This window comes from Eleginops maclovinus, chromosome 22, assembly GCF_036324505.1.
Source record: "Eleginops maclovinus isolate JMC-PN-2008 ecotype Puerto Natales chromosome 22, JC_Emac_rtc_rv5, whole genome shotgun sequence".
Lineage (NCBI taxonomy): Eukaryota > Metazoa > Chordata > Actinopteri > Perciformes > Eleginopidae > Eleginops > Eleginops maclovinus.
The window spans coordinates 473,984-498,745 of record NC_086370.1 but is presented as its reverse complement, the minus strand read 5'-3'; the positions used below and the strand labels follow the sequence as shown (position 1 = coordinate 498,745).

General features: G+C 44.4%; 1 protein-coding gene across 1 annotated transcript in view; it reads right to left on the bottom strand.

Annotated features, from left to right (window-relative positions):
• The window catches only part of slc2a15a (solute carrier family 2 member 15a), a 77,869-nt gene that overhangs the window by 21,177 nt on the left and 31,930 nt on the right, over nucleotides 1-24,762 (bottom strand). Inside the window, 9 exon segments of the mRNA XM_063874517.1 lie at nucleotides 204-305; nucleotides 1,102-1,212; nucleotides 6,180-6,367; nucleotides 6,599-6,731; nucleotides 6,964-7,109; nucleotides 19,963-20,052; nucleotides 20,055-20,086; nucleotides 20,837-20,997; nucleotides 23,618-23,716. Coding sequence (XP_063730587.1) covers nucleotides 204-305; nucleotides 1,102-1,212; nucleotides 6,180-6,367; nucleotides 6,599-6,731; nucleotides 6,964-7,109; nucleotides 19,963-20,052; nucleotides 20,055-20,086; nucleotides 20,837-20,997; nucleotides 23,618-23,716 — 1,062 coding nt within the window.

The window sequence follows — 24,762 nt, the reverse complement described above, 5'->3', positions numbered from 1 at the left end:
AGTTCACCACCCAGAAGGCTCCTGATCCTGATGTGATTTAAAAACAAAATACCATAACATGGTGAAAGCTGCAATAACCATTCCCTCCCGAGTCTTTACATACACAAGGGGGAACAAATACTTTGTGCTGGAGAGGTTTGGGTTACAAGATGTTGAAACAAACACACACACACACACACACACACACACACACACACACACACCTGTAAAATGAGGGTTACTGTAATTCCAGCGCTGCAGATGCCCATCATGGCGAACCCCCCGATCATTAGAGGCCTCCTGCCCAGCCTCTCTATGGAGAAACACTGCAGGAGGGCAGAGCCTGGTCAGGCACAGTTAAATGAACACACACTGCTGACGGGATGAGGTTTCAGATGTACGAAGCCTATTGTTGACTATCCATCCACCCAGCACATGTGTACTCTGTGTAGCGCAGTCAGTGAGACCAGGTTTCAGTTTTGGTACATACAGTAGCATGAAATACACATAACCTTCCGACATAAAGCACTTCCCACACACACATAGGCATTCATGGAAACAACATGTGCATTGTGTTTTCCTTATAATTCCGACCAGCATACAATGCAGGTGATATAATGAGGTGGAGATGAACAAAAACTGGAGACAGAGGCTTTGGTGTCAGACATTGATTTAAGGTGCTTTGATTTCTGTCCCACTCCTTGTATCCGTTATAGTGACGTGATGTTTGATTCTTAATGATTGTTCCAGGTGCAATGGCAGTAAACAGAGCGGGATTGAAACCTTTAAGCATCCTGTTTGGGTAATGTGTGTAAATGAAGCCTAGTTCCACAGTGACAGATCTTTATAAAATACAACTGTGTGTGTGTGGCTTTCAATAGCAGTCCTCACAGTCACTGCAACTGACTCTTCATAATCAAGACCTACATCCAGGTCATTACTCCCATTTATACACCTTTTTAAATGGCCGTTTTTACATAGTTGTTTGTGTAAAGGTTTAACAACCTAGGACATCGGTAACACAGACACGAGATTCTCATATATTTTCTTATCTTATGTCAAATCAATCAATTAAAAAACACAAATATGCAGACACCGCTCCAGCATAAATACACCTCTTACCCCAATGAGTCCTGCGATGATTTCTATAATTCCAGTTCCGGCTGTGGTATACGGGATCTCTGGTGCTGGGATACCTGCATTCTCAAAGATGTCATTGGTATAGAACCAGATCTGTGGTGGAAAACAAGCACTAAGTGAGGGGATATCCATTTGATGCTGTTATTGAAATAAAACCTGAGAAGTTCATATGCGATTGACCACAATATTACAGAACAAATCTGGGCTTTGTGCAGTAGGCCCGCTCCCAGTATCTTTTTCTGGTGGTCTGTTCAAATCGTTTAACATGAATAAAAAACATAGCGGATCTCAGATTGCTGCTGAGCTTCATAATAATAATTGTATGAGCAATTCACTGACTTTACCATACTGTTTTACACTCATGTTAACCATGTCTTTGTGTGATTGATATACAATACATTTCATTTGGATGACACTTTTATCCTGGGCGACTTACAATAAGTGCAAAAACCACAACAACAAAGAAAGAGCAGATATATTCAATTCAAGCAAGTCTACCATTGGAAGTGCTGGTGAACTAGTTAAGTCCTAAATTAAAAATCTAAGTGTACAAGATGGCACCCCTACATAATGTTTTGTATCACTGTCTACATGCCCTCCCCTAGGTATCTTTTGTTTAGTGGCCTGTAATATGAAGCATGTGTAACAGGTTGGAAATGTTATATGTTAAGTTTTACTGAACCCCCATATTTTCTGTTAATAATTGAATCTTTTTAACACAATTATAACTCCTAAAAACATACTATACTATAACGTCAGTAGATGGCGCTCTGGTGCTGCTGTGGATCCATTGACTATAGCCACGAGCTCATGCTCAGACCTAACTTTTGTCCCCTCTCTACCAGTACTGCAAAACTCACTTTTCTATCTTTAGTTTGCATCAAAATATAAAGGGCATTGTCAATGGTTTAGTAATGTTTGTGATAGTGTAGCAAGTGTCCTTTTTTATAGGTAATTGTTCTGGCTAGCATCGCCGTGCTGAGTAGTTGTCTGCATACAACCCAGTTTTATACAGTAGTTTTGTAAGTGTAAATAACTAACATCTAACACTCTGTTGCATAAGCAAATGTATTCTGAATACAGCCAGCAGTGAGAAAATGGTGATGAGGAAAATACCATAGTTCAGCTAGTTTCGCAGTTCCGGCCATTCAGTAACATGGTGGTCGCGGCACTGCTGTTAATGACAAGTGTGTGTGTGTGTGTGTGTGTGTGTGTGTGTGTGTGTGTGTGTGTGTCTGTTTGTTGAATGAGTGTTAGTAGGATTGTATGTGTTAAAATAGGAGTAACTGTAGGTATTATAGTCACGTGAGTGTGTGTTTTGATGCATATTATTTTAATATTAATATTTGAAGTTAAGCCAATTCTTGTTTATGTGGAATATATGTTCGATAATTTTAAATGATGTGCATTTAATTTTTTTAATGTAAAATCCCCATCTACTGACCAATCACCAGGCTGCCGAACACATAAGCCCTCCCCTCACTGAACTTTGCTGCTTCATTCATCATCTGCAAAAAGCGATGCAATCCTTAGCCCACCGAACTGCAGACCCCCACGACTACGCCTCGAATTCCTGTCCATGAATATCACAAACAGGATTGGTGACAAAGTGCAGCCCTGGCGGAAGCCAACCCTCACCGGAAACCGGTCCGACGTGCTACCGAGGACCCGGACACAGCTCTCGCTTTGAGAGTACAGAGATTGGAGGGCCCTGAGTAGAGACCCCCTAACCCCATACTACTGCAGTACCTCCCACAGTATCTCTCTGGGAACCCGGTCATACACCTTCTCCAAATCTACAAAACACATGTAGACCGGATGAGCGTACTCCCAGGCCCCCTCCAGGATCCATGCGAGAGTAAAAAGATGGTCCGTCGTTCCACGACCAGGACGAAATCCGTATTGTTCCTCTTCAATCTGAGGTTCGGCAATCGGCCGGACCCTCGTTTCCAGCACCTTAGAGTAAATTTTCCCAGGGAGGCTGAGTAATGTGATGCCTCTGTAATTGGCACACACCCTCTGATCCCCCTTTTTAAAAAGGGGAACCACCACCCCGGGGCTTTTCCATTGTGGAGTTGTTTCACTACCTCAGTTACTTTCCCCCGTGAGATTGGAGTTGATCCCCCTTCATACTCCAGCTCCGCCTCTAACATAGAGGGCGGAGTTGTCGGGTTCAGGAGTTCCTCAAAGTGTTCCTTCCATTGCCCTAACACCCTATCAGTTGAGGTCATCAGCGTCCAATCCTTACTGTACACAGCTTGGATGGTTCCCTGCTTCCCCCTCCTGAGGTATCGGACAGTTTTCCAGAACAACTTTGGTGCCGACCGAAAGTCCTTCTCCATGGCTTCTCCGAACTTCTCCCATACCCGGGCCACGGCTGAGGCTGCTGCCCTTCGGGCCTGTCGATACCTTGCCGCTATGTCAGGAGAACCCACGGATAACATATCCCAGAAGGCCTCCTTCTTTAGTCGGACAGCTTCCCTGACCACCGGTGTCCACCAGGAGGTTCGAGGGTTACCGCCCCTTGAGGCACCTAAGACCTTGAGACCACAGCTCCCTGCCGCAGCTTCGATAATGGAGGCTTTGAACACCGCCCACTCTGGTTCAATGTCCCCAGCCTCCACAGGGATGCCTGAAAAGCTCCGCCGGAGGTGTGAGTTGAAGGTTTCCCGGACTTGGGATTCCTCCAGACGTTCCCAGTTCACCCGCACTACACGTTTGGGCTTACCAGGTCTGTCCAGAGGCTTCCCCCGCCAATCGACTCAACTCACCACCAGATGGTGATCAGTTGACAATTCCGCCCCTCCGTTCACCCGAGGTCCTTTCTGGATGCAAAATCATCAATAATGTCATCATATGATATTTGCTTTCCCACATCATGGTTGATGCTCATGATGGCCAAACCACTCAGACGTTCCTGGGACATGGACGATCTCAGATAGTTTTTGATCATTTTTAAGTTGCTGAAGCTCCTCTCAGCTGAGGCAACTGTCACAGGCAGAGTGACAGCAATTCTCAGGGCTATCCAAAGTTTAGGATAGAGTTCCTCCAGATTTTTCTCACAAAGGAAAGAAAGCAGCTCAAAGGCAGTCATATTAGCTGATGGTAGGTCAGGTACATTCTTGATTTCGTTTGCCAGATCAACTCCACTGATGTCACAGTCTTGGTTGAAGGTCAGAGTTTTCTCAAGTTCCATACACTGAGCCTTTAAGGAGTCACTGGACATCTGACATGCAGTGAAGTTCAGCACTACTCCATATTTAGTCTTCACCTGGTTCAGAGTTTCAAATCGTTCATCAATGGATGCTATTGTGGAGTCAACCACAATGTTGAAGAAGTTGACCTCAAGATTCCGCAGTGCATCAGCCACTGGCTCATCAGGTGCTTCGTAGCTAAAATGCTTTTTGCTGGTTCTCAGCCTCTTGTCCTTCAAAACAGCTTCTGCATTCATTTTCTCACAAATGCTTCTGGCTGTTGTCTGGGCATCTGAGAATCCAGTGTCCCGGTATTGAGTGAGAGAGGCTTTTGCATTTGAGATTAACTGCACAGCTACGTCAAGCTGCATTGAAGCAGATTGGAGGAGCTTGTTCACTGTATTTGTTCTTGACAGTATCTCACACCACACTACACAGCAAATCAAGAAGCGGTAAGAACCAACTTCCTCTGCAAGTGACTGTGCCTCCACTTTCGCCACAGGATCATTAATCTTCTGTCTGGCTTCCAGTAAGGCTTCTCGAATCTCAGAGGCCTGATACCTGACTGCATGGACACATGTCCAGCAGTGGCTCAGTAAGTAGGGGCTTGGACTGGGAATCGTAGGGTTGCCGGTTCAAGTCCCCGAACAGACTTGAAATATGGAAAGTGGACTGCTACTTGGAGAGGTCCCAGTTCACCTCATAGGCCCTGCTGTGGTGCCCTTGAGCAAGGCACCGGACACCTCCAATCCCCCCTCCCTATAGCTCCCCGGGCACTGCACGATAGCTGCCCACTGCTCCTAGTACTAGGATGGGTTAAATGCAGAGGACCAATTTCACTGTGTGTGCTCTGCTGTGTCTGCATGTATGTGACTAATAAAGAGGGTTTCATCCTCCTACTTTGAAGCCTGCTGTCCCATCTTGTGTCAGTCATGACTTCACTGTTATGTTCACATGTTGTTTCAAGATATTCCACCTTTGTGTGCCAGCAGAAAAAAAGGTGAACAGCTTTTGTACATAGCCAAAAAAAACAACATCTTTGGAGGATGTGGCAGCATCTGCAATGACGAGGTTTAATGTGTGTGCAAAAAACACAGCTCTGGGATTCATTCTCAACAGTCTGGCTTGTACTCCTTGGTGTTTACCTTTCATATTGGCCCCATTGTCATAGGCTTGCCCTCTGCAATTGTCAAATGGAATTTTCAGATCAGTCAGCTTGTCCAAGATGACTGTAGACAGCCAGTTGTAGCCTCAACATTCACAAAGCCAAGGAAGTGCTCCTTTATCTCTGGCTGTCCCTTTAAAGCCACACTTCTGAGGATAATGGACATCTGCTCCTGGTGAGTAATGTCAGGTGTACAGTCTAAGATAATGGAGAAGTATTTTGAGTCTCTCACTTGAGTCACAATAGTTGTGAGAATCCTGTCACTCACAAGCTGTATCAGCTCGTTCTGTATGTCCTTATTAAGGTCATGAGCATGTGTCTCTCCGTCTTTAATTCTGCTGACATGATTTGGATACGGGCTGGTTTTTAAAGCACCTTATGTATGCTTGGAAGTGCTGAGGATATTATAAACAGGGTTACTTATTGATCACTAACAATACTAATATATTGTTGTAACATGGGCCTTTCTAGTGAATGGCTTTTAGTTTGGAATGGCTTGATATCTTCTTCATGCATAAAATGCCTTCTCCTGTGTTTGCTGGGTTTAAGGAATTTCCTCTTTGGGGATGCACTTTTTAATCCATTTCAGGATTTCCTTAAATAGAATTTACTAATATGATTAAACACATTGTGGCAGACAGCACAGCACTAGGAACCCTTCTCCTTATGTATGCATTACTCAGTGTCAAAAGAGTACTTACAGCATCGATGCCAGACAGCTGCATGCCGATGTTAATGACCACCACAGTGAGCACCTGCCAGCGGACCGTTTTGTCCTGCAACAGTTTCCAAACGGACAGCGTCTCCACTGACGACAATGAGCGCTGCTCCTCCTGCATCTCTTCGATCTCAGCCTGGATGTTGCACTTAGCTCTGTACCACTTCAAGGCTGAGAGACACAGCAAACAGGGAAAATGTGAAACACAAGTCAGTTTAATGAAGGCAGCTTGTTTACTTTACTAGATAACAGCCATCATGCAATAAAAAGTCATTTCTCCAAATGCACTACTACTTAACTGTGACAAACAGTAATTTCCTCCATGTTTGACCATTCTTCTTCTTTAATACCCTTTAGCCCAGAATCCCTTCTTTTTGTAAAGCGCCCTCTTGGTTGACTGACCTGTGATGGTGGCATGAACGTTCTGCTTCTCCATCAGCAGGTACCTTGGGCTTTCTGGGAACCATGGCAACAGCATGAACTGGATGAAGGTGGGTACCACCACCACCGAAAGGAACAGGGGCCAGTACTCCTCCTATTCCAGTTACAACGCAGTTATACTCTCACAGATGCTGAAAATGTGAAGTCACATGCAGTCCCCCCAAGACCAGTGAGTAACGTGTGTTTCTCAATTAAGGAGATCACATAGACCTGCCTCACACACGTGGCAATTTATACATATATTATAAAAAAAGTCACAATAAGTATTCATGAGCTCAATGGTCTCTCTCTCAACACACTGGCTGTTCGAGAGCACTGTTGACTACCTTTCCCAGAAGCTCATGTAGGCCGAGGATTTGTGCGGTGAAGACACCGGTGCCAATAAAGATACTCGGCACAAGTCCAAGGAAGCCTCGCAGGTTCTTTGGTGCTATCTCACCCAGGTACATTGGGACCACACTTAGAGAGATGCCTGCAGTTAAAAGAAGCACAGAAGATGTCACAATGCACTGATTCAAAAATAAATGTGAGTAAAACAATATGGATATCTGAGCAGTCAATAGGCACACAGATACTCCATGGACATAAGAATGTGCATTTGGACGCCTGAACCTTACCATAGCACAATACCAAAATGGGTGATTGCTGCCTTAAAGCTCATTTTAGATGAAAAGGGAAACAAGTTGGACATGATGCCTGGGAATGGAGGTCCAAGTGTTCACTATTTCATGAGGGTGGAATACATGTTTTGAATACAAGTTGCTAACCGGCTCCCGGACCTGGAGGACATGACGGCTGTAACCTCACCTCGCGTGGAGGCTCTAGAAGCTCAGCTAAAGGAAGCAATAGACCGTCTGACCCGTTATGAAAACTAAAGGACAGAATGTGACGGGGTTCTTTATCCCTCCACAATTATTGGCGTAGTCGAAAAAGTTGAGCTCAAATGATTTATTTACAAAGTTAAAAAAAACACATACTGGTTTGAAAAACAATGTTGACCAATAATAAATCAGACATTGCCTTCATAACCTGGAGCTGTTGCCTTCTCTGCAACCAAAATCTGACTCCCCATTCAGTTCCAAGACAGTCCCTTATATACACATGTAGCCCCTCCCAGTAGGCTTGTTGCTCAACTAGTCAACAATTAATTACTTCCGAATAGTGCATCATCTGCTTGTTGACTTCCTTATAGATCATAACATATAGGACATATTTTCCTAATTTTACCTCCTAAATAAACAGGTTAATTATCACTGAGATTCAAGATCAAACATCATTATTCAACTTAAAAGAAAGGATAATTGCACGGGAGGGGAAAAGGGATGTTTAGTGGAGTTATAGCCATGATTTACTGACTAACGAAAGGGAGCAGGAAATGTTTGGTCTGTGAGTGTGTGTGTGTGTGTGTGTGTGTGTGTGTGTGTGTGTGTGTGTGTGTGTGTGTGTGTGTGTGTGTGTGTGTGTGTGTGTGTGTGTGTGTGTGCCGCCCACTGTCAGTGGCGGAGTCGGTCACTCTGTGATCCGCTCCGCCACACAGAACGTGAGGATTATCGGTCTGAAAGAAGGCTAGGAAGAGAAGACCCGGTTTATTTCTTTAAAAAAATGTGGACACCTGATGCCCTGGGGCTGCAAATGGATTGGATCAAGATTGAGAGAGGTCACCGCACGGGAGCACCGATGAGACAAAGGAGGGTACGAGGGCGGTTCAGGTGAGGCTGCACAACTACACTGATAAGCAAAGATTTTTGGGCCAGAAACAGAGGCACCATGAGTATTGATGGACCTGCGAATTACTGAGGGATGTTGGTACTCCTTTTTATACCCTGCTGTCAACTAGGTTAGATTAGGGTTTTCTTTTCTTTTGTGTTTTCTCTTGTTTTGTTCTGTCCAGTTTCTCCTTTTTTAAAATCTTGTCTCAGGGATTACCTGAGTGTTTCTAGGTTCACTAGGGTTTTTTGTATGTCTGAGGTAACAGACTGGTACACTTTATGGTTAACTGTTAAACCGCTTCACAGCATGTGATGTGTGACTTTATTTTTGTTTAATGAGTATTAAGATAAGTACAAATTCAAGGCTCTAATAATGTTGTGAAGATGATGTCTCATAATTGTCTCAAAAGAAATAACATCCAAATAGCTTTCCTACAGGAGACACATTTAAATGATGAAGACCCCCAAAAGAGCTGTAGAGAATGGGTGGGTCAGGTTTTACTTTTATCACACTCATCAAGTGGAGGGGCATCATTACCCTTATACATAAAAAGTCTTCCTTTTACTGTCAGGGCCTCGTATGAGGATCCATCTGCAGTCCCTGGGCAGGTCAACACAAAATACAGCACAAACAATTCAAAAACAACAATACATACAGGTTTGTTTTGTGCGTGCTGCCTTGTGCCTCATTTCATTTCTAGATAAAAGCTGCAAAAAATGCTTGGGGTACCTTGTAAGGAGTAAAAAACAAAACAAAGACAAGGTTTTATTGGTCATATGCACAGCATATACAACGTATATGATGGCAATGAAAATCTTATATCCCATGCTCCTCCAACACCTCAACATACATGGTGCAAATAAGATAATAAAATAGTGCAAAAAGAGAGAAGAATATTTAGAATAACAACAATAAAGATTTGAGGATGTGAAATATATACATATGTGGAATACATTGAGAGTATTTAAATACTTTACACTGTTGAATGAGGAGGTATGGACAGATGCATATATTATTTATAACAGATGTATATGGCAGATATGTATAATATATAGATATGTGTACTATAAACAGATATGTATGGCAGATGTGTATAACATATATATATATATATATGTCCATCCATCCATCCTTCTTCTCCTGCTTCTCCGTCAGGGTCGCGGAGGTAACAGCTCCAGCAGAGAGCCCCAAACTTTCCTTTCCCTGGCCACATCAGCCAGCTCTGACTGGGGGATTCCAAGGCGCTCCCAGGCCAGCGAAGAGATATAATCCCTCCACCTGGTCCTAGGTCTACCCCTCGGTCTCTTCCCAGCTGGACGTGCCTGGAACACCTCCCTAGGGAGGCGCCCAGGTGGCATCCTCACTAGGTGCCCGAACCACCTCAACTGGCTCCTTTCAACGCGAAGGAGCAGCGGTTCTACACCGAGTCCCTCCCGGATGACTGAACTTCTCACCTTATCCCTAAGGGAGATGCCAGCCACCCTGCGGAGAAATCCCATTTCGGCCGCTTGTATCCGCGATCTCGTTCTTTCGGTCATGATCCCATGGTCCCATCCTTCATGACCATAGGTGAGGGTAGGAACAAAGATGGCCCGGTAGACAGAGAGCTTTGCCTTCTGGCTCAGCTCTCTTTTCGTCACAACGGTGTGGTAAAGCGACTGCAGTACCGCCTCCACTGCTCTGATTCTCCGGCCCATCTCACGCTCCATTGTTCCCTCAGTCGAGAACAAGACCCCGAGATACTTCAACTCCTTCAATTGTGTATATATATACAGGGTGCGATTTGACAAAAAAACAGAGGGGGGGATGTTTTTTTTAATTTATTCATAGACAAGAACATTGGACTTTTAACTTGCATAACTAGGGAGAAAAAAACGCAAAAAGTAGACAGGCCCTTTTTTCGGGTCCGTGGATTAGTCCCCATCACAACATGGCAAAACTTTTAATAACCCATACATGTTTCTATTCAACGTCACAAAAACATGCGTACGCACTAACAGGCAGAAAGCACCATAGAACAGCATCAATGCTCTCCATGAAAAGATCCTCCAATTAACTTAAATCAAACACTCAAAATAATTCACTAAATAGCACAACGTGCTGTCAACACTCAGGGACAGGTCTGGAAAACTAGACAAAGTAAACAGTCGGCTCTGGTGACAAATTTGTGGTGGCTTTTTCGTTTTTCCTATCGGGGCATTGTCTGCAGCATTTCGGCCCTCTTCTATCCACAATTCTGCAAATGGGTCCTGTACAGTGGCGGTGCGTCAATAGTGAGCGCTTGGGCGCCGCCCACCCTGACTTTTTGAGTTAAAAAACGTTATATATACAACATAATTGAAATAAGAAATGTACCGTGTTTATGGGTTAAATGTGTATGGGAGACCACTGTCAAGAACCGCTAAAATGTGTCCGGACATAATATATTGCCATTCGCCTTTTCTGAGAATAGGCAGGTCGGCTACCGTCCGTGGGCGCCGATAACATGGGAGTCTATAGGAGAGCTTATACTTTTCTCAGTCATTTTAGCAAGGATAGCTTTTCATTGGAGGATGAAACTTAGATCTGTGGGCGCTAATCTTTGCGCCCACAGCCAATGGCATTGTTTCTTAGTTCAATGTGACATTCTTAGATACGCGATTGGACTATTTCGGCGAATCAGCATCGTTATCATTCCCTAACCACAAGCGTAAAGAGCAGCACCGTAGCTAGCTGAAACTTAGATTGAGTGAATATGGCGACATCGATGGCTGAGAACTCCGTGCAAGCTCTACTTAAAACACCGTTTCATCGACTATCAGATGTCGAAAAGAAGAAATTGAAAGACTTGGGACCCGAGCGTCCGGATTTAAACATTCAACAGACGACCACTGATCGCGGGAGAACCTACACTCGGACTTTCTCCTCAAACTTGTATGCTAAGCGGAATTGGTTAGCTGGTTGTACAGTGAGCAATGCCTTTTTTTGTTTCCCTTGTCTGTTATTTCAAAGTCCTGGGACTGAAACACTTTGGACTACAACCGGGATGAAGGATCTAAAGCACTTCACACAAAAATGTAAGAAGCACGAATGTGGCCGCAGCCACCTAACCAACTGTCTTAAGCTAAACCTCTAAAAAAGTGCTATTTAAACCGTGCCGCCCAACTGCGCCCCCCCCAAAATGTTCACCAGCCGCCACTGGTCCTGTAAAGTAAGATGATATGCTGCTCTGAACGCGTTTCATGTTTGGTTCAGCGGTGTTTTTCCTGCGAAGTTCCCGCACAAAAATGTTACAATGTTTTTGTGTTCGATGACGTTCAGAAATATGCACCGTCTGCCAGAAGGCTGCTGAATAGCCTACTCTGATGTAAAGACACTGAAGATCGTTAGATTTCAAGAGTTTAAGTAGGCTAGCAGTTAAGTTGCATTCATCGCTATCAAGGGGGGGAAATCCTTGTCCCCACTGGAGATAAAAATAATTTAGCAGAGGTAGGGATAGGAAAACCAGAGGGGGGGAAATCCTCACCATCCCCCCCTACAAATCGCACCCTGTATATATATATATATATATATATATACATATATATTGTTAAGCGTATTTTATTATTTGGGCAAAGCCAAGTTATTCAGCGCATCCAATGAGGTATATATGACGTTGTGACGTCAGCGCCACCACCTGTATATTATGTTGAATAAACGGCTGACTCCGCAGTGGTCGTGAGTGTGTTCAGCCAAAGAGAGAAGTTGGTCTCCGTGTATTTCTATTAGCAATGCTAGCCGGTTAAGTTCTTCACTGTGTGCCTAGTAAAACGCAAGTGCTGCTGCGTAGCCTAGAGATGGCTAATATTCACACAGGTTATGGGCCCAGTAGCTTAGGCAACAGGTGGAGCAGACTTTTATTCGACGGCGAAGAGAAAAATTATGAACTTTGGGAAACAAGGTTCCTCGCTCACATGGAGCTCCGGAGTCTCAGGGAGACTATCACGGAGACGCCTGATATCGACGAGGAGGATGAAGTAGCTCTCGCCGAAGATGAGGCAAAGAATGGTGAGGCGTACGCGGAACTTGTGCAAGTTTTGGACAACAAAAGTTTATCGTTGGTGATGAGAGAAGCAGAACGAGACGGAAGAAAGGCGTTGGCGATTCTGCGAAAGCATTACGTTGGCAAGGACAAGCCACGTGTCGTGAGTCTGTATTGTGAACTGTCCTCACTCTGCAAAGCTAGCGATGAGACAATTACCGAGTACATAATTCGAGCAGAGACTATTTTCATGTCATTAAAGAGAGCAGACGAACAAATCAGTGATGGACTTATGATTGCAATGGTAGTGAAAGGGCTACCCGAGTCCTACAAACCATTCGTTGTGCACGTTACACAGACAGATGAAGTCGTGACGTTTGGCGAGTTTAAAAGTAAACTGCGCAGCTATGAAAGTACAGAGAAATATGGAAGAGGAGACGTGACCGAGGACAACGTGATGAGAATAAGCGGGGCAACGAGAGCGCGCGGGAGAGGCCGAGGAAAGAAGGTGGACTTGGCTGACATGGAGTGCTACGCGTGCGGGAAAAAAGGACACATGGCCCGAGCATGCCCCAACTACGTGCAACAGAGGAGAGATGATCGAGCATGGGACACACCACAGCGAGGAAAATGGCGCGGGCGTGGACGCGGCCGAGGTCGTGACCAACTCAAGAAAGCTGATGAACAGACAGATGCACAGTCGTCATTTTTCTTTAGTGTGAGTGACTGTAAAGTGCAAGGAGAAAACAAGAAAGGGCTCATGGTTGACTGCGGAGCCACAGCGCACATGATCAACGACTCCAACAAGTTTAAAACGGTGGACAAGAGCTTCAGACCCGAGGACCACGTGATCGAGCTGGCCGACGGAAGCAAGGTGAGCGGAATGGCGAAGATGAGGGGAGACGCCGAGGTCTACTTGCTGGACAGCGAGGGACGACGAGTGAGAACGAGACTCAAGCAGGCGCTCTACATCCCATCGTTCCCACAGAACATTTTTTCTGTCAAGGCAGCAACAGGCAACGGCGCCGAGGTCCGATTCAAAGACGGCGATGACTGGCTGGTCAACAGGGACGGTACAAAATTCAAATGGATGTGCATGGTAGGCTGTATTACCTTAGCACAGTTGAGAATGAAAATATGGATGAAGTGTATGGTTGTCATGATATGCAAACGTGGCACAAAATACTAGGCCATTGTAACTTTGATGACATTGCAAAGTTAGAGAATGTGGTTGAAGGGATGTCTATTAAGGGCAAAAATGATAAGTCAAACCAAAACTGTGAAATATGCACGCAGGGTAAATTCACACAAAGCCGAAACAGACAGGCAGATGCAAAAGCTACATCCATACTTGAGCTAGTGCACACAGACTTATGCGGCCCCATAGAACCAGCAGGTAAAGATGGGTACAAGTATGCAATAGCGTTTACCGATGATTATAGTGGGATGATTTTTCCCTACTTTCTGAAGGCGAAAAGTTATGCAGCGCAAGCTACAGAAAAATTCATAGCTGATGTAGCTCCCTATGGGAAGATTAAGTGTATAAGGTCTGACAACGGTACAGAGTTTACCGGGCAGGAGTTCCAGTCCTTACTTAGGAGTAATGGGATAAGGCACGAGACAAGTGCACCCTACTCGCCCCATCAGAATGGAACGGCCGAAAGGGGATGGAGAACCTTATTTGAGATGGCGCGATGCATGCTGTTGGAGAGTAACCTCCAAAGCATTTGTGGACATATGCAGTGCAAACAGCAGCTCAGATTCGCAACAGGTGTTACAGTAAGCGTCTAGAGCAGACACCTTACTGTGTTTTCACAGGGAAAACACCCAACCTGTCTAATATGAAGGTATTCGGATCAGAATGTTACACGTTTAAGCAGGACAAAAAGAAGCTGGATGCTAGGTGTGACAAAGGGATCTTTGTCGGCTACGATAAGTATAGCCCAGCTTACAACATCTACTATCCGGAGACAGGAAAAGTCCTGAAACATAGACTAGTGAAATCGATCACTAAAGACAGCACAGATAGCCAGACACAGACCAGTTATGACCTGGAGGAAGACAAAGAGAGCTATGGAGATGCGACACCAAAGGTAGTGAGGCAGGGTCAGGAGGCTGAGGCAGGTCCAACCCAGGTAGATGGTACAGAGGAAGAGCAGGTAGAACAGAGATATCCTGTGAGGGAGAGAAAGGCCCCCGAATACCTGAAAGAGTACCAGTGCAAAGCAGATTGTGATGAAACAGAAAATGTGGATTATTTCTACAGAGTGACCTATGGTGTGCCTAAAACGTTTAATGAGGCAATTAATTCACAAAAATCAAAATTGTGGGGTGATGCGATGAAAGATGAGATGCAATCCTTAACTGAGAATGAAACGTTCACTCTGACACCACTGCCACGGGCAAACAAGCAGTGGGAGGTCGCTGGGTATATGCAGTGAAAGAAGGCCCAGATGGATCTGAGACTTGTAAAGCCAGATATGTGGCAAAGGGGTACGGTCAGGTGGAAGGGATTGACTACAAAGAGACTTTTTCACCCACTGCTAATATGACCTCTGTCCGAGCTTTGATGCAGGTAGCTGTGGAGGAGGATCTTATCCTTCACCAAATGGATGTAAAGACTGCTTACCTGCATGCTCCCATGGACTGTGAGGTATATATGGAGCAACCGGAAGGTTTTGAGGTTAAGTCAAAAACGGGAGAACATCTTGTGTGTAAACTCAACAAGTCATTGTATGGGTTAAAACAGTCCGGTCGCAACTGGAATAGGTTACTGCATGATCACCTTACAGAAATGGTTTTGTGCAAAATGATGCTGACCACTGTGTCTACACCAGGAAATCTGGGAACGAGAAAGTCACACTGTTAGTGTGGGTTGATGATTTAATCATCGCAGCGAGCAACAACACCATACTGAGAGATGTGAAAGAAATGCTGAAAAGAAGGTTTAAGATGAAGGATATGGGTCCACTTAGACAATTCCTAGGTATCGATTTTAACTACAGTGAAAATCAAAATGACACAAAAGAGGCACATTAAGAAAATGTTAGCCAGATTCGGAATGTCTGAATGCAAACCGAGACCCACCCCATCTGAGCAGAAATTACATTTTGACAGTGAAGGTGATGTAATTGATCCAACAGGTTACAGAGAGATAGTGGGTAGCTTGGTATACATTATGACATGTACCAGACCCGACTTGAGTTGGATAGTTAGTAAATTATCACAACACCTGGCAGAACCAAAGCAACAGCATTGGACTGCTGCAAAGCACTTACTGAGGTATTTAAAAGGTACTATGGATCAGGAATTACACTACAAAAAATGTGAGAAAAGCTTACAGCTTGAGGGGTATAGTGACGCTGATTGGGCAGCTGACAAAAATGACAGGAGAAGCACCACTGGATATTGTTTCAGCTTAACTGAGACTGGTGCAGTAATCTCATGGAAGAGCAGGAAGCAGCCAACAGTGGCGCTATCTAGCTGTGAAGCAGAGTACATGGCTCTAGCAGCCGCTACTCAGGAGAGCATGTACCTTGTTCAACTACTGAAAGGAATGGATGGTAGTAATCAGCATTTACCAGTCAAACTCTTTGAGGACAACCAGGGGGCGATAGCGTTATCCAAGAACCCAGTATGCAGACAGAGAAGCAAGCATGTGGATATAAAATATCACTTTGTACGGTCTGCACACACAGAGGGGAAAATTAATGTTGTTTACTGTCCTACTGCAGACATGGTAGCTGATGTACTTACCAAACCAGTGTCAAAGGTCAATTTGAGAAATTCATGGGTTATTTGTTTGGAGAGTAATGGTAGCTGGCAGATTAAATGAATGTTAAGAAGAAATGAAGTAAAGAATGTATTTTTCTTTTATTTGGGTTTTCAGAACTGCCAGTATGTAAAATGGTTTTGTTTTACCAGTTATACTGTAACTGAGCACAGTACAAATGAGTTTTGTAAATTTTGTTTTTGGTTTCCACATTACAGTAGAGAGAGCTGTAAACATGTCTTTGAGTGGGAGTGTTAAGCGTATTTTATTATTTGGGCAAAGCCAAGTTATTCAGCGCATCCAATGAGGTATATATGACGTAGTGACGTCAGCGCCACCACCTGTATTTTATGTTGAATAAACGGCTGACTCCGCAGTGGTCGTGAGTGTGTTCAGCCAAAGAGAGAAGTTGGTCTCCGTGTAATTCTATTAGCAATGCTAGCCGGTTAAGTTCTTCACTGTGTGCCTAGTAAAACGCAAGTGCTGCTGCGTAGCCTAGAGATGGCTAATATTCACACATATATATATATATATATATATATATGTATGTGTGTACTATAAACAGATGTGAGTAGACATTCACACAGCTCAGGAGTTCAGCAGTCTTATAGCCTGTGGTATAAAACTGTCTCTGAGTCTGGTGGGTCTTGGCCGGATGCTGCGGTACCGTCTGCCAGACGTTAGCAGACAGAACAGATTGTTGCTGGGGTGATGGGGGTCCTTTAATATTCTACCGGCCTTCTTCCTACAACTGCTGGGTGTAGAGGTCCTCCATGGATGGCAGCTCCGTCCTGGTGATGTGCTGAGCAGTTTTCACCACCCTCTGTAGAGTCTTACGGTTGAGGGCGGTTTCAACTGCCATACCAGGCGGTGATGCAGCCAGCCAGGATACTCTCGATGGTGCACCTGTAGAAGTTGCAGAGTAGTATAATGGAGTCCATGTTGAACCTCCGCAAGCCTGCGGAGGAAGAAGAGCCGCTGTCGAGCCGTCTTGGATATGACCCTGGTGTGATGTGTCCATGTCAGGTCCTCACTGATGTTTTACCCCGAGGAACTGAAGCTGCTGACCCTCTCCACAGGAGTCCCGTCAATGGTGATGGGTGTGTTGTGCCTCTCTCTGCCTCTTCCTGTAGTCCACAATCTGCTCCTTTGTTTTGTTGACGTTGAGATGGAGGTTGTGGTCCTGGCACCAAGATGTCAGGGCTCTGACCTCCTCTCTGTACGCCGTCTCGTCGCCGTCTGTGATCAGGCCGATGACGGTCGTGTCGTCAGCAAACTTGATGATGGTGTTGGAGCTGTGTGTGGCCACGCAGTCGTGCGTGAACAGGGAGTAGAGGAGAGGGCTGAGCACACAACCCTGAGGGGCTCCGGTGTTGAGGGTCAAGGTGGAGGATGTGATTTTCCCCATCCACACTGCCTGGGATCTGCCCGTCAGGAAGCTCAGGATCCAGTCACAGAGGGCGCTGTTGAGCCCAAGGTCCCTGAGCTTAATGATGAGCTTGGAGGGCACAATGGTGTTGAATGCTGAACTGTAGTCAATGAACAGCATTCTCACATAAATGTTCCTCCGGTCCAGGTGGGAGAGGGCAGTGTGGAGGGTGAGGGAGATGGCATCATCCGTGGACCTGTTTGCTCTGTAGGCAAACTGCAGGGGGTCCAGTGAGTCAGGGAGGGAGGCGGTGATAACAGTTTTGACTAACCGCTCAAAGCACTTCATGATGATGGAGGTGAGTGCAACTGGGCGGTAGTCATTGAGGAAGATGGGTTTTGTCTTTTTGGGGACAGGGACAATGATGGACTCTTTAAAACATGTGGGGACTACAGACTGGAGCAGTGGACCTATTGAAAATGTCTGTGAACACATCTGCCAGCTGAACTGCACACACCTTGTGAGCACGGCCAGGGATGCCATCAGGTCCAGGAGCCCTGTGTGCGTTGATCCTTTTCAGAGATCTACACACATCTGCACTGGTTAAAACCAGTGAGCAGGGATCCTGGGCCTTCTGTGCCTCCACAGCCGGGGGCCTCTCAAAAGCGTGCATAAAATTTGTTCAGTTCATCTGGGAGAGATGCAGACACTTCCTCAGCACCACTCGTTGTCCTTTTGTAGTCTGTTATTGTTTTTAGTCCAGACCACATGTTTCTGGCGTGGAGCCCTTGTAGTTCGACTCCACCTTGACCCTGTATTGTCTTTTCGCACTGCTAATAGCTCTCCGGAGTGCATACCTGGAATTCCTGTACTCATCCAAATCACCGCCGCTAGTGCGCGATGGCCCGTGCTTTAAGTTTAGCTCGGACCTCGCCGTTTATCCAGTTCTCATTTGGGAATGTCCGTACAGTAATCCGCGGCACGACGTCATCGATGCATTTGTCGATGTAGCAAATGACCACGTCAGTGTGTGTGTTTATGTCGTCCTCCTCAAACACACACCACTCCGTGATGCCAAAGCAGTGGCGGAGAGCAGAGTCAGACTGCTCCGACCAACGCTGCACTGTCCTCGTCACAGGTCGGTCCCTCTTCAGTCTCTGCCGGTAAACGGGGAGCAGAAGAAGAGATATGTGGTCTGACTTGCCGAAGGGGGGGCGGGGGAGGGCTTTATATCCATGCCGGAAAGGAGTGTAAACATGGTCCAGTGTATTTCCACCGCGCGTGGGGCAGCTGACGTGCTGATGGTATTTCGGCAGGACTTTCTTCATGTTGGCTCTGTTAAAATCCCCGGCCACAATAAATGCGGCCTCTGGCCGAGAAGTCTCTGTCCTGTCGATAATCCCATACAGCTCCTCCAGCGCTGTGTTGTTGTCAGCGTGCGGCGGAACATACACTGCTATTAGAAACAACCGATGTGAACTCCCTCGGCAGATAAAAAAGGCCGGCATCCGATCATGATGTGCTCTAGGCTGGGAGAACAGTCCGAAGAAATGATCTCCACATCTGAGCACCAGTTGTTGTTAATCATGAAGCAGACACCTCCTCCCTTGCTCTTCCCTGAGTTTATTGTCCGGTCCTGGCGATGAATGGAGAATCCGTGTGGAGCAATGGCGGTGTCCGGTATCGTGGGGTCGAGCCAAGTCTCCGTGACCAAACATTACAGGTCTTAATGTCCCGTTGAAAATACCACCCTGCTTCGGAGTTCGTCCAGCTTATTATCCAGGGATTGGACATTTGCCAGAAGTAAACTCGGTAGAGGAGGCCTGTTTTCACGTTTCCTCAGCCTGACCAGAACCCCGGCCCGGGAACCTCGTGGTCTCTTCCTCCTGCGCTCCACAGGTAGAGCTCCAGGAAGTAAACACAGAGACTCTCCATTGTTTTGCAGGTCGTGGTGGATTATTGCTGTCCACCAGCGACCTGATGTGGTAAAAGTTGTTCTCTGTCATATTGGATGATAGGGCTCGCTTGGGCGGTTTGCATGTTGCAAAAAAAAGTTAAAAACAACCAACAAAGTAAAACAATGAAAACACTAAGATGTGGAGTTGTTGAGGAGCTCGAGACACGGCAGCCATCCTCGGCGCCATCTTGCTTTTGCGACTTGTGACAGCGGCACAGCCGTGCTGAGATGACTATCAGAAGACTGATTTACAATCTTTACTAAATGATTCGCTTTGGTCATCTATTCAGATGCCAAATATTCACAATTTTATTCTTCTTAAATACGATTTATTTTAATGCTTTTCGTTCAAAAGCCAATGTCTTTCTGTCTTTATAAGAGCCGGCTTTGTTGGTAGTGTTGAAAAGGACAACACTCTAACTCGAACACAGTGTGTCCTTATACATTTGGCCTTATAGTGAACATGCCATTTTTTACAGCAGTAAATGCAGAGGTGTGTGTAAATGTGTGTGTGTACCTGAATGAATTCCTGTGATGAAGCGACCAACGATGACCATCTCAGGTGAACCACAAATCCTGCTGAAGCCCATCAGGGTGCTGGCAATAACACCAGCACTGCGGTGTTTACCACTGTGCCTTTCCTGAAGGTACACACACACACACACACACACACACACACACACACAACACACACACACACACCACACACCACACACACACACACCAGACACCACACACTTTAAGTAACTATACATAACACAAAGGACCGGAGTTTATATGAAACAGGGAGGATAGAATCTGATATCCAGTCATAAATGATGGAAATGTATGCCTGAATCCATCTTGATTAGCCATTAAATGCTTACACACGGTTGGTCATAAACTATGATTCTTCATAAAACTGTGTTGTGTGATTAAACTGATCAACTGATCAATTTTGGAATGCATCTCACTTTTTCTCCTCCATTAAAAACTACATTTTTTTCTCGTTTGTCCAGATAAGTAAATATGTATTTTAATGTTCACTTGTTATCGCATGGTTATATCCATACATTTGATTTTATTAGTCCTATAACTACTCAATAGTAGGCCGTAGTCTGTTTAAATATGCCCCCCTGCTGCTCAACGTGACTTGAAATTAACCCTCTCTCTTTTCCTCCTTAACCAGATCTCTAAAAACGGGGGTACAAATAAGCTGATCCAGATTTGCTGTCAATATGACGTCATAACCGAAATGTGGGCTGGCTTTACATTGAACTCCTGGCAACGTCCTGCCCACGTGACACGTCCCAACCTATTGTCCACAATATACAGTCGGCGAGCTGAATCACCTCCACAGCTGTGTGTAGATAGATCTTCTCCTGAACAATCTGTGGAAACAAGTGTCTTACCTGCCAAAGCGAGAGACCAGCATGCCCACGACGACAGAGCCCAGAAGACCTCCAATAGCGAAGACAGACACAGTGAGAGAATACATGAGGGTGAGGGTCTCCCCGCTGAGGCCAGTCCCATTACGACTCAGGGCTGTCTTGTTGTAGAAGTCCTTTATGTACTGAGAGGCGGGATAATATTGAGAAACAGTAATGTAAGAAAGAAGAGGAAGTCTGTGACCTAGCCTGAACTGTAAGAAACATATATGTTTTATATGATGCAGTCTCACTTAAAACCAGCTGGTTGTTATAGGCAGTATGCACATTATTCCTGATATATGAATAAAGGATAATTAAATCATTACAAATACACCAAAGCTTTGACTTAAGATTTGGGTAAAATAATGACATCTAATTAGGCAGAGACTGCCAAAGTGTTCCCAGCTGTGAACATTCACATCTTCAGGACTTTCTGTTTGCGTGACGAACTCGAGACCAGCATTTTGAACCGTGTTGGATGACTAGTCCCGGACTGACAGATACTACAGTTCAAAGTCACTTATCTGCAGCCCAAAAGCTTGATAATGCCTTTATACTGTATGTGTGAGAGGATACTTTCTATGTTGCAATGCTCTCTCGTGCTTTTAGCTTGTAGAAAGTTCTCTTCAGAAATAGATTGTAATGTTTATATGCTGAAAGAAAACAAACATGTGATAATGGTTCATCCAGACACACATCATTCCACCATTGTGCTTCAATGTTCAGTGTTCACTAATGCTGGATTGCAAATTCAAAATCAAAGTTCCGCATTCTTTCCTGTCATGCAAACATGTAGGGGAGACTAAATGTCGTTTCAATCATTCAATTCTGCTTCATTTGGGATAAAACTAGAGTGTAAATGCATATTAATATATAATAAATAATAATAATAAAACATCAATACATGTATTGTCTGAATTTGACTGTATTTATCTCTGTCAAAATAGTTATTATTATTATTATTCAGAAGTGTATGTTGAACAAAAACGTTGAGCTCAAGCTGAATAGAGCTTTGATTTTGAGAATGTCAGGAATATGACACCTATTTTGAGGAAATATGTGAGAATAAGAATTCAAAACAAACAGGAATACTCTACTAATACTTTGAATATTGATTTTTATATTTGTAACATTGAATTCCCAATGACTGAACTGTCCCCAGTAAAGAAAAGGAAAGGAGAACAAGAGGAGAGCGCTTCAGAGACTCAGTGAGCCTGAGGACAAAGAATTGCTACAATTTTCGAGAGGTTCATCCCCTCATCTAAAGTTAGCAAGGCTCGTCAACATCTACTCATCATCAAAACATATCCCCTGTTAGTTCACCAATGACAAAACAGGAAGTGAGTTGTGACTGGCTGCCTGTAAGCCATAATACTGATTCCAGTCAGGATTCTACCAAAACAGATATCACTCATCGCAGTTAATAAGCCTTTATACTAAAGAAAGTTCTCACAAAAGAGTTCTGCTAAATTTGAATCACTGTTTGCTATGAGATGTGACTCATAGCAGATACATTTATTATTTTGATTTTGATTTAACACCAGAGGCCTGTACGACGAAGCCAGTTCAACAGACCCTGGATATGTTCTAGTTGTCTGGCTTAACTAAACCTAACAAATGAGATCTTGCTATTGGGCCCTACGACGCTGGTTATCAACTGGGTCAACCCAGGGTTTGTCTGTCCGGCTGAGGGCGCATTCATGTGAAAGGGGCGGGGTTAGCAAAATTTGACCAATCAACAAACTGGAGAAACGTACTGACAGCGTAGCGTCATACTTCATGAATGAAAAATAAACTATCATGTTAGACAAATATGAAGAAGTTAAACTTTAAACATCCATGACTTTTGGATGATGTGATATGATGTGACTGATGATGTGATAATGATAGGTGCGACACGTCGGCGTCTGCCCCACAGTAGACTGAATGCAATGCTCTGAGTTACTTTGCTCCGGTTACTTATGTTGTGGCAGATATTTAAGTAAGCTTGCTAAACACAAATGTTATAATAGTCGAATTGATCTGAAGATGGGCAGTGATATTCTATTAATTGACATTTTTATATCTTTACACAGTTGGTGATTTTTACCTGCAGATGGCAGTTTAAACTGTATTTCCTTTATCCTGTAATATGGCATCATGGCTTTAAACTCCGCACACTGTGCTCTGATTGGTCGGCAGGTGTTGCTTTCACTGAGTTAATCTCTTATCTCGAACATAATCTGCTCCAGAGCAGGTGAGATGTTCTGCATAAGTTACCATGGAGATCTACCCCAGTAAAAAGTGAACCAGGGTCTTAGGAGTTAACCCAGAGTTAACCCTGAAGTTACCTCTCTTACCACCAATCCTGCTTCGTCGTACAGGCCTGAGGGGTATATGGGTCAGGAGAGGGACAACAAATAAGTGAAGTGTGCATGCATAACACTGACACAGTACACCTTGGTTTACGCTGCAATTTAGGCGTTCATACAGTAGTGCTATGCAGTACATTCAATAAGCAGAAATATATAGAGTATCTGTGTCTCAACTCTTAACCAGGTCTATAATGTAGCCTTGTGTGTGGTTTATATGTGTGTGTGTGTGTGTGTGTGTGTGTGTGTGTGTGTGTGTGTGTGTGTGTGTGTGTGTGTGTGTGTGTGTGTGTGAGTGTGTGTGTGTGTGTGTGTGTGTGTGTGTGTGTGTGTGTGTGTGTGTGTGTGTGTGTGTGTGTGTGTGTGTGTGTGTGTGTGTGTGTGTGTGTGTGTGTGTGGGCATGCATCTTACCACAGCAGGGGAGTTGACCACTGCCAGGTTGTAGCCATAAAGCATGGAGCTCCCAAAAGACGTCAGGAATGCCACTGCCAACAGAGAGCTGGTCAGCTGCTGCACAGACAGACAGACAGAACATGTTTCACTGAAGCTCTGACAGAAATGACAACTTCAATAGTTTTTACAGGAGATAAACCTTCTCTAAATGTTTTAATAACTGTTTTGCCGAGCTTCATTCATAAGTTTGATCATTAATGAAGGTTTCACGTTGTCATGGATTATTGTTATTATAGCACTTTTATTTTGAAACCTTGAGATAAGCAGGAAACAGGGTACAATAAATAGGAGAAAAAGTGAACAGAAAAACAAGGCAGTAGACCTACTCAACTTTTCCTATGCAAGCGGAATAGTTTAAGTCCGTCAGAAAGCAATGACTGTACGTTTACAAAGTAGTTGTACACATGTGTTGTTTTATGTGATGACATTTGGAATGTTTAAAGTCAACGAACAAATGGAGAGGGGTCTGCCTGCAGGCCTCCACTCTCAGGACACCTCCACTCACAGTACAGGAATTGTTGAATACGTTTTTTTCCCGCCCCCCGAAGGCACGGCTTGTCTGAAAAAAGTTTTCATATTACTAAGGCAGGGATTCCCAAAGTGTGGTGCGCGCACCCTGCCACCAGGGGGTGCGCGAGATGAAACATGTAATGGTGGTCTGGTGTAAAAATATTACAGTGTTGTTTTTTAAGTGGGATTTTTCCATAGGCTACAATAAAAAAAACAGGAACAATAAACATTTCTTTTGTAATCCCTTTTATTTTAAATCAAAAAACTGTAATTTAGTAGTTTTTGATAGAAACAGCGGCTGTCTTCTTCTACGTTTCACTGTAGGACGGGATATACTGTATGCGCGTCAACTCGTTTCATTCATTCTTTCAAATATGATTCACTGGCTGAAATCAGGGAAACTGCCAAGTGGAACGTCTCATGACAAAGTTATTTATATGGCGATAAAACAAAGCTTTGTTGCGTTGACTCATTTGGATGATTTGCCTACATTGTCTCTTGTATTAAACCCTTTGTAATGGTATTTAACTCAGCTGCTCATTAAATAAATGAATATCACTTTTATATATATCACCCTTAATACAAATTAATTT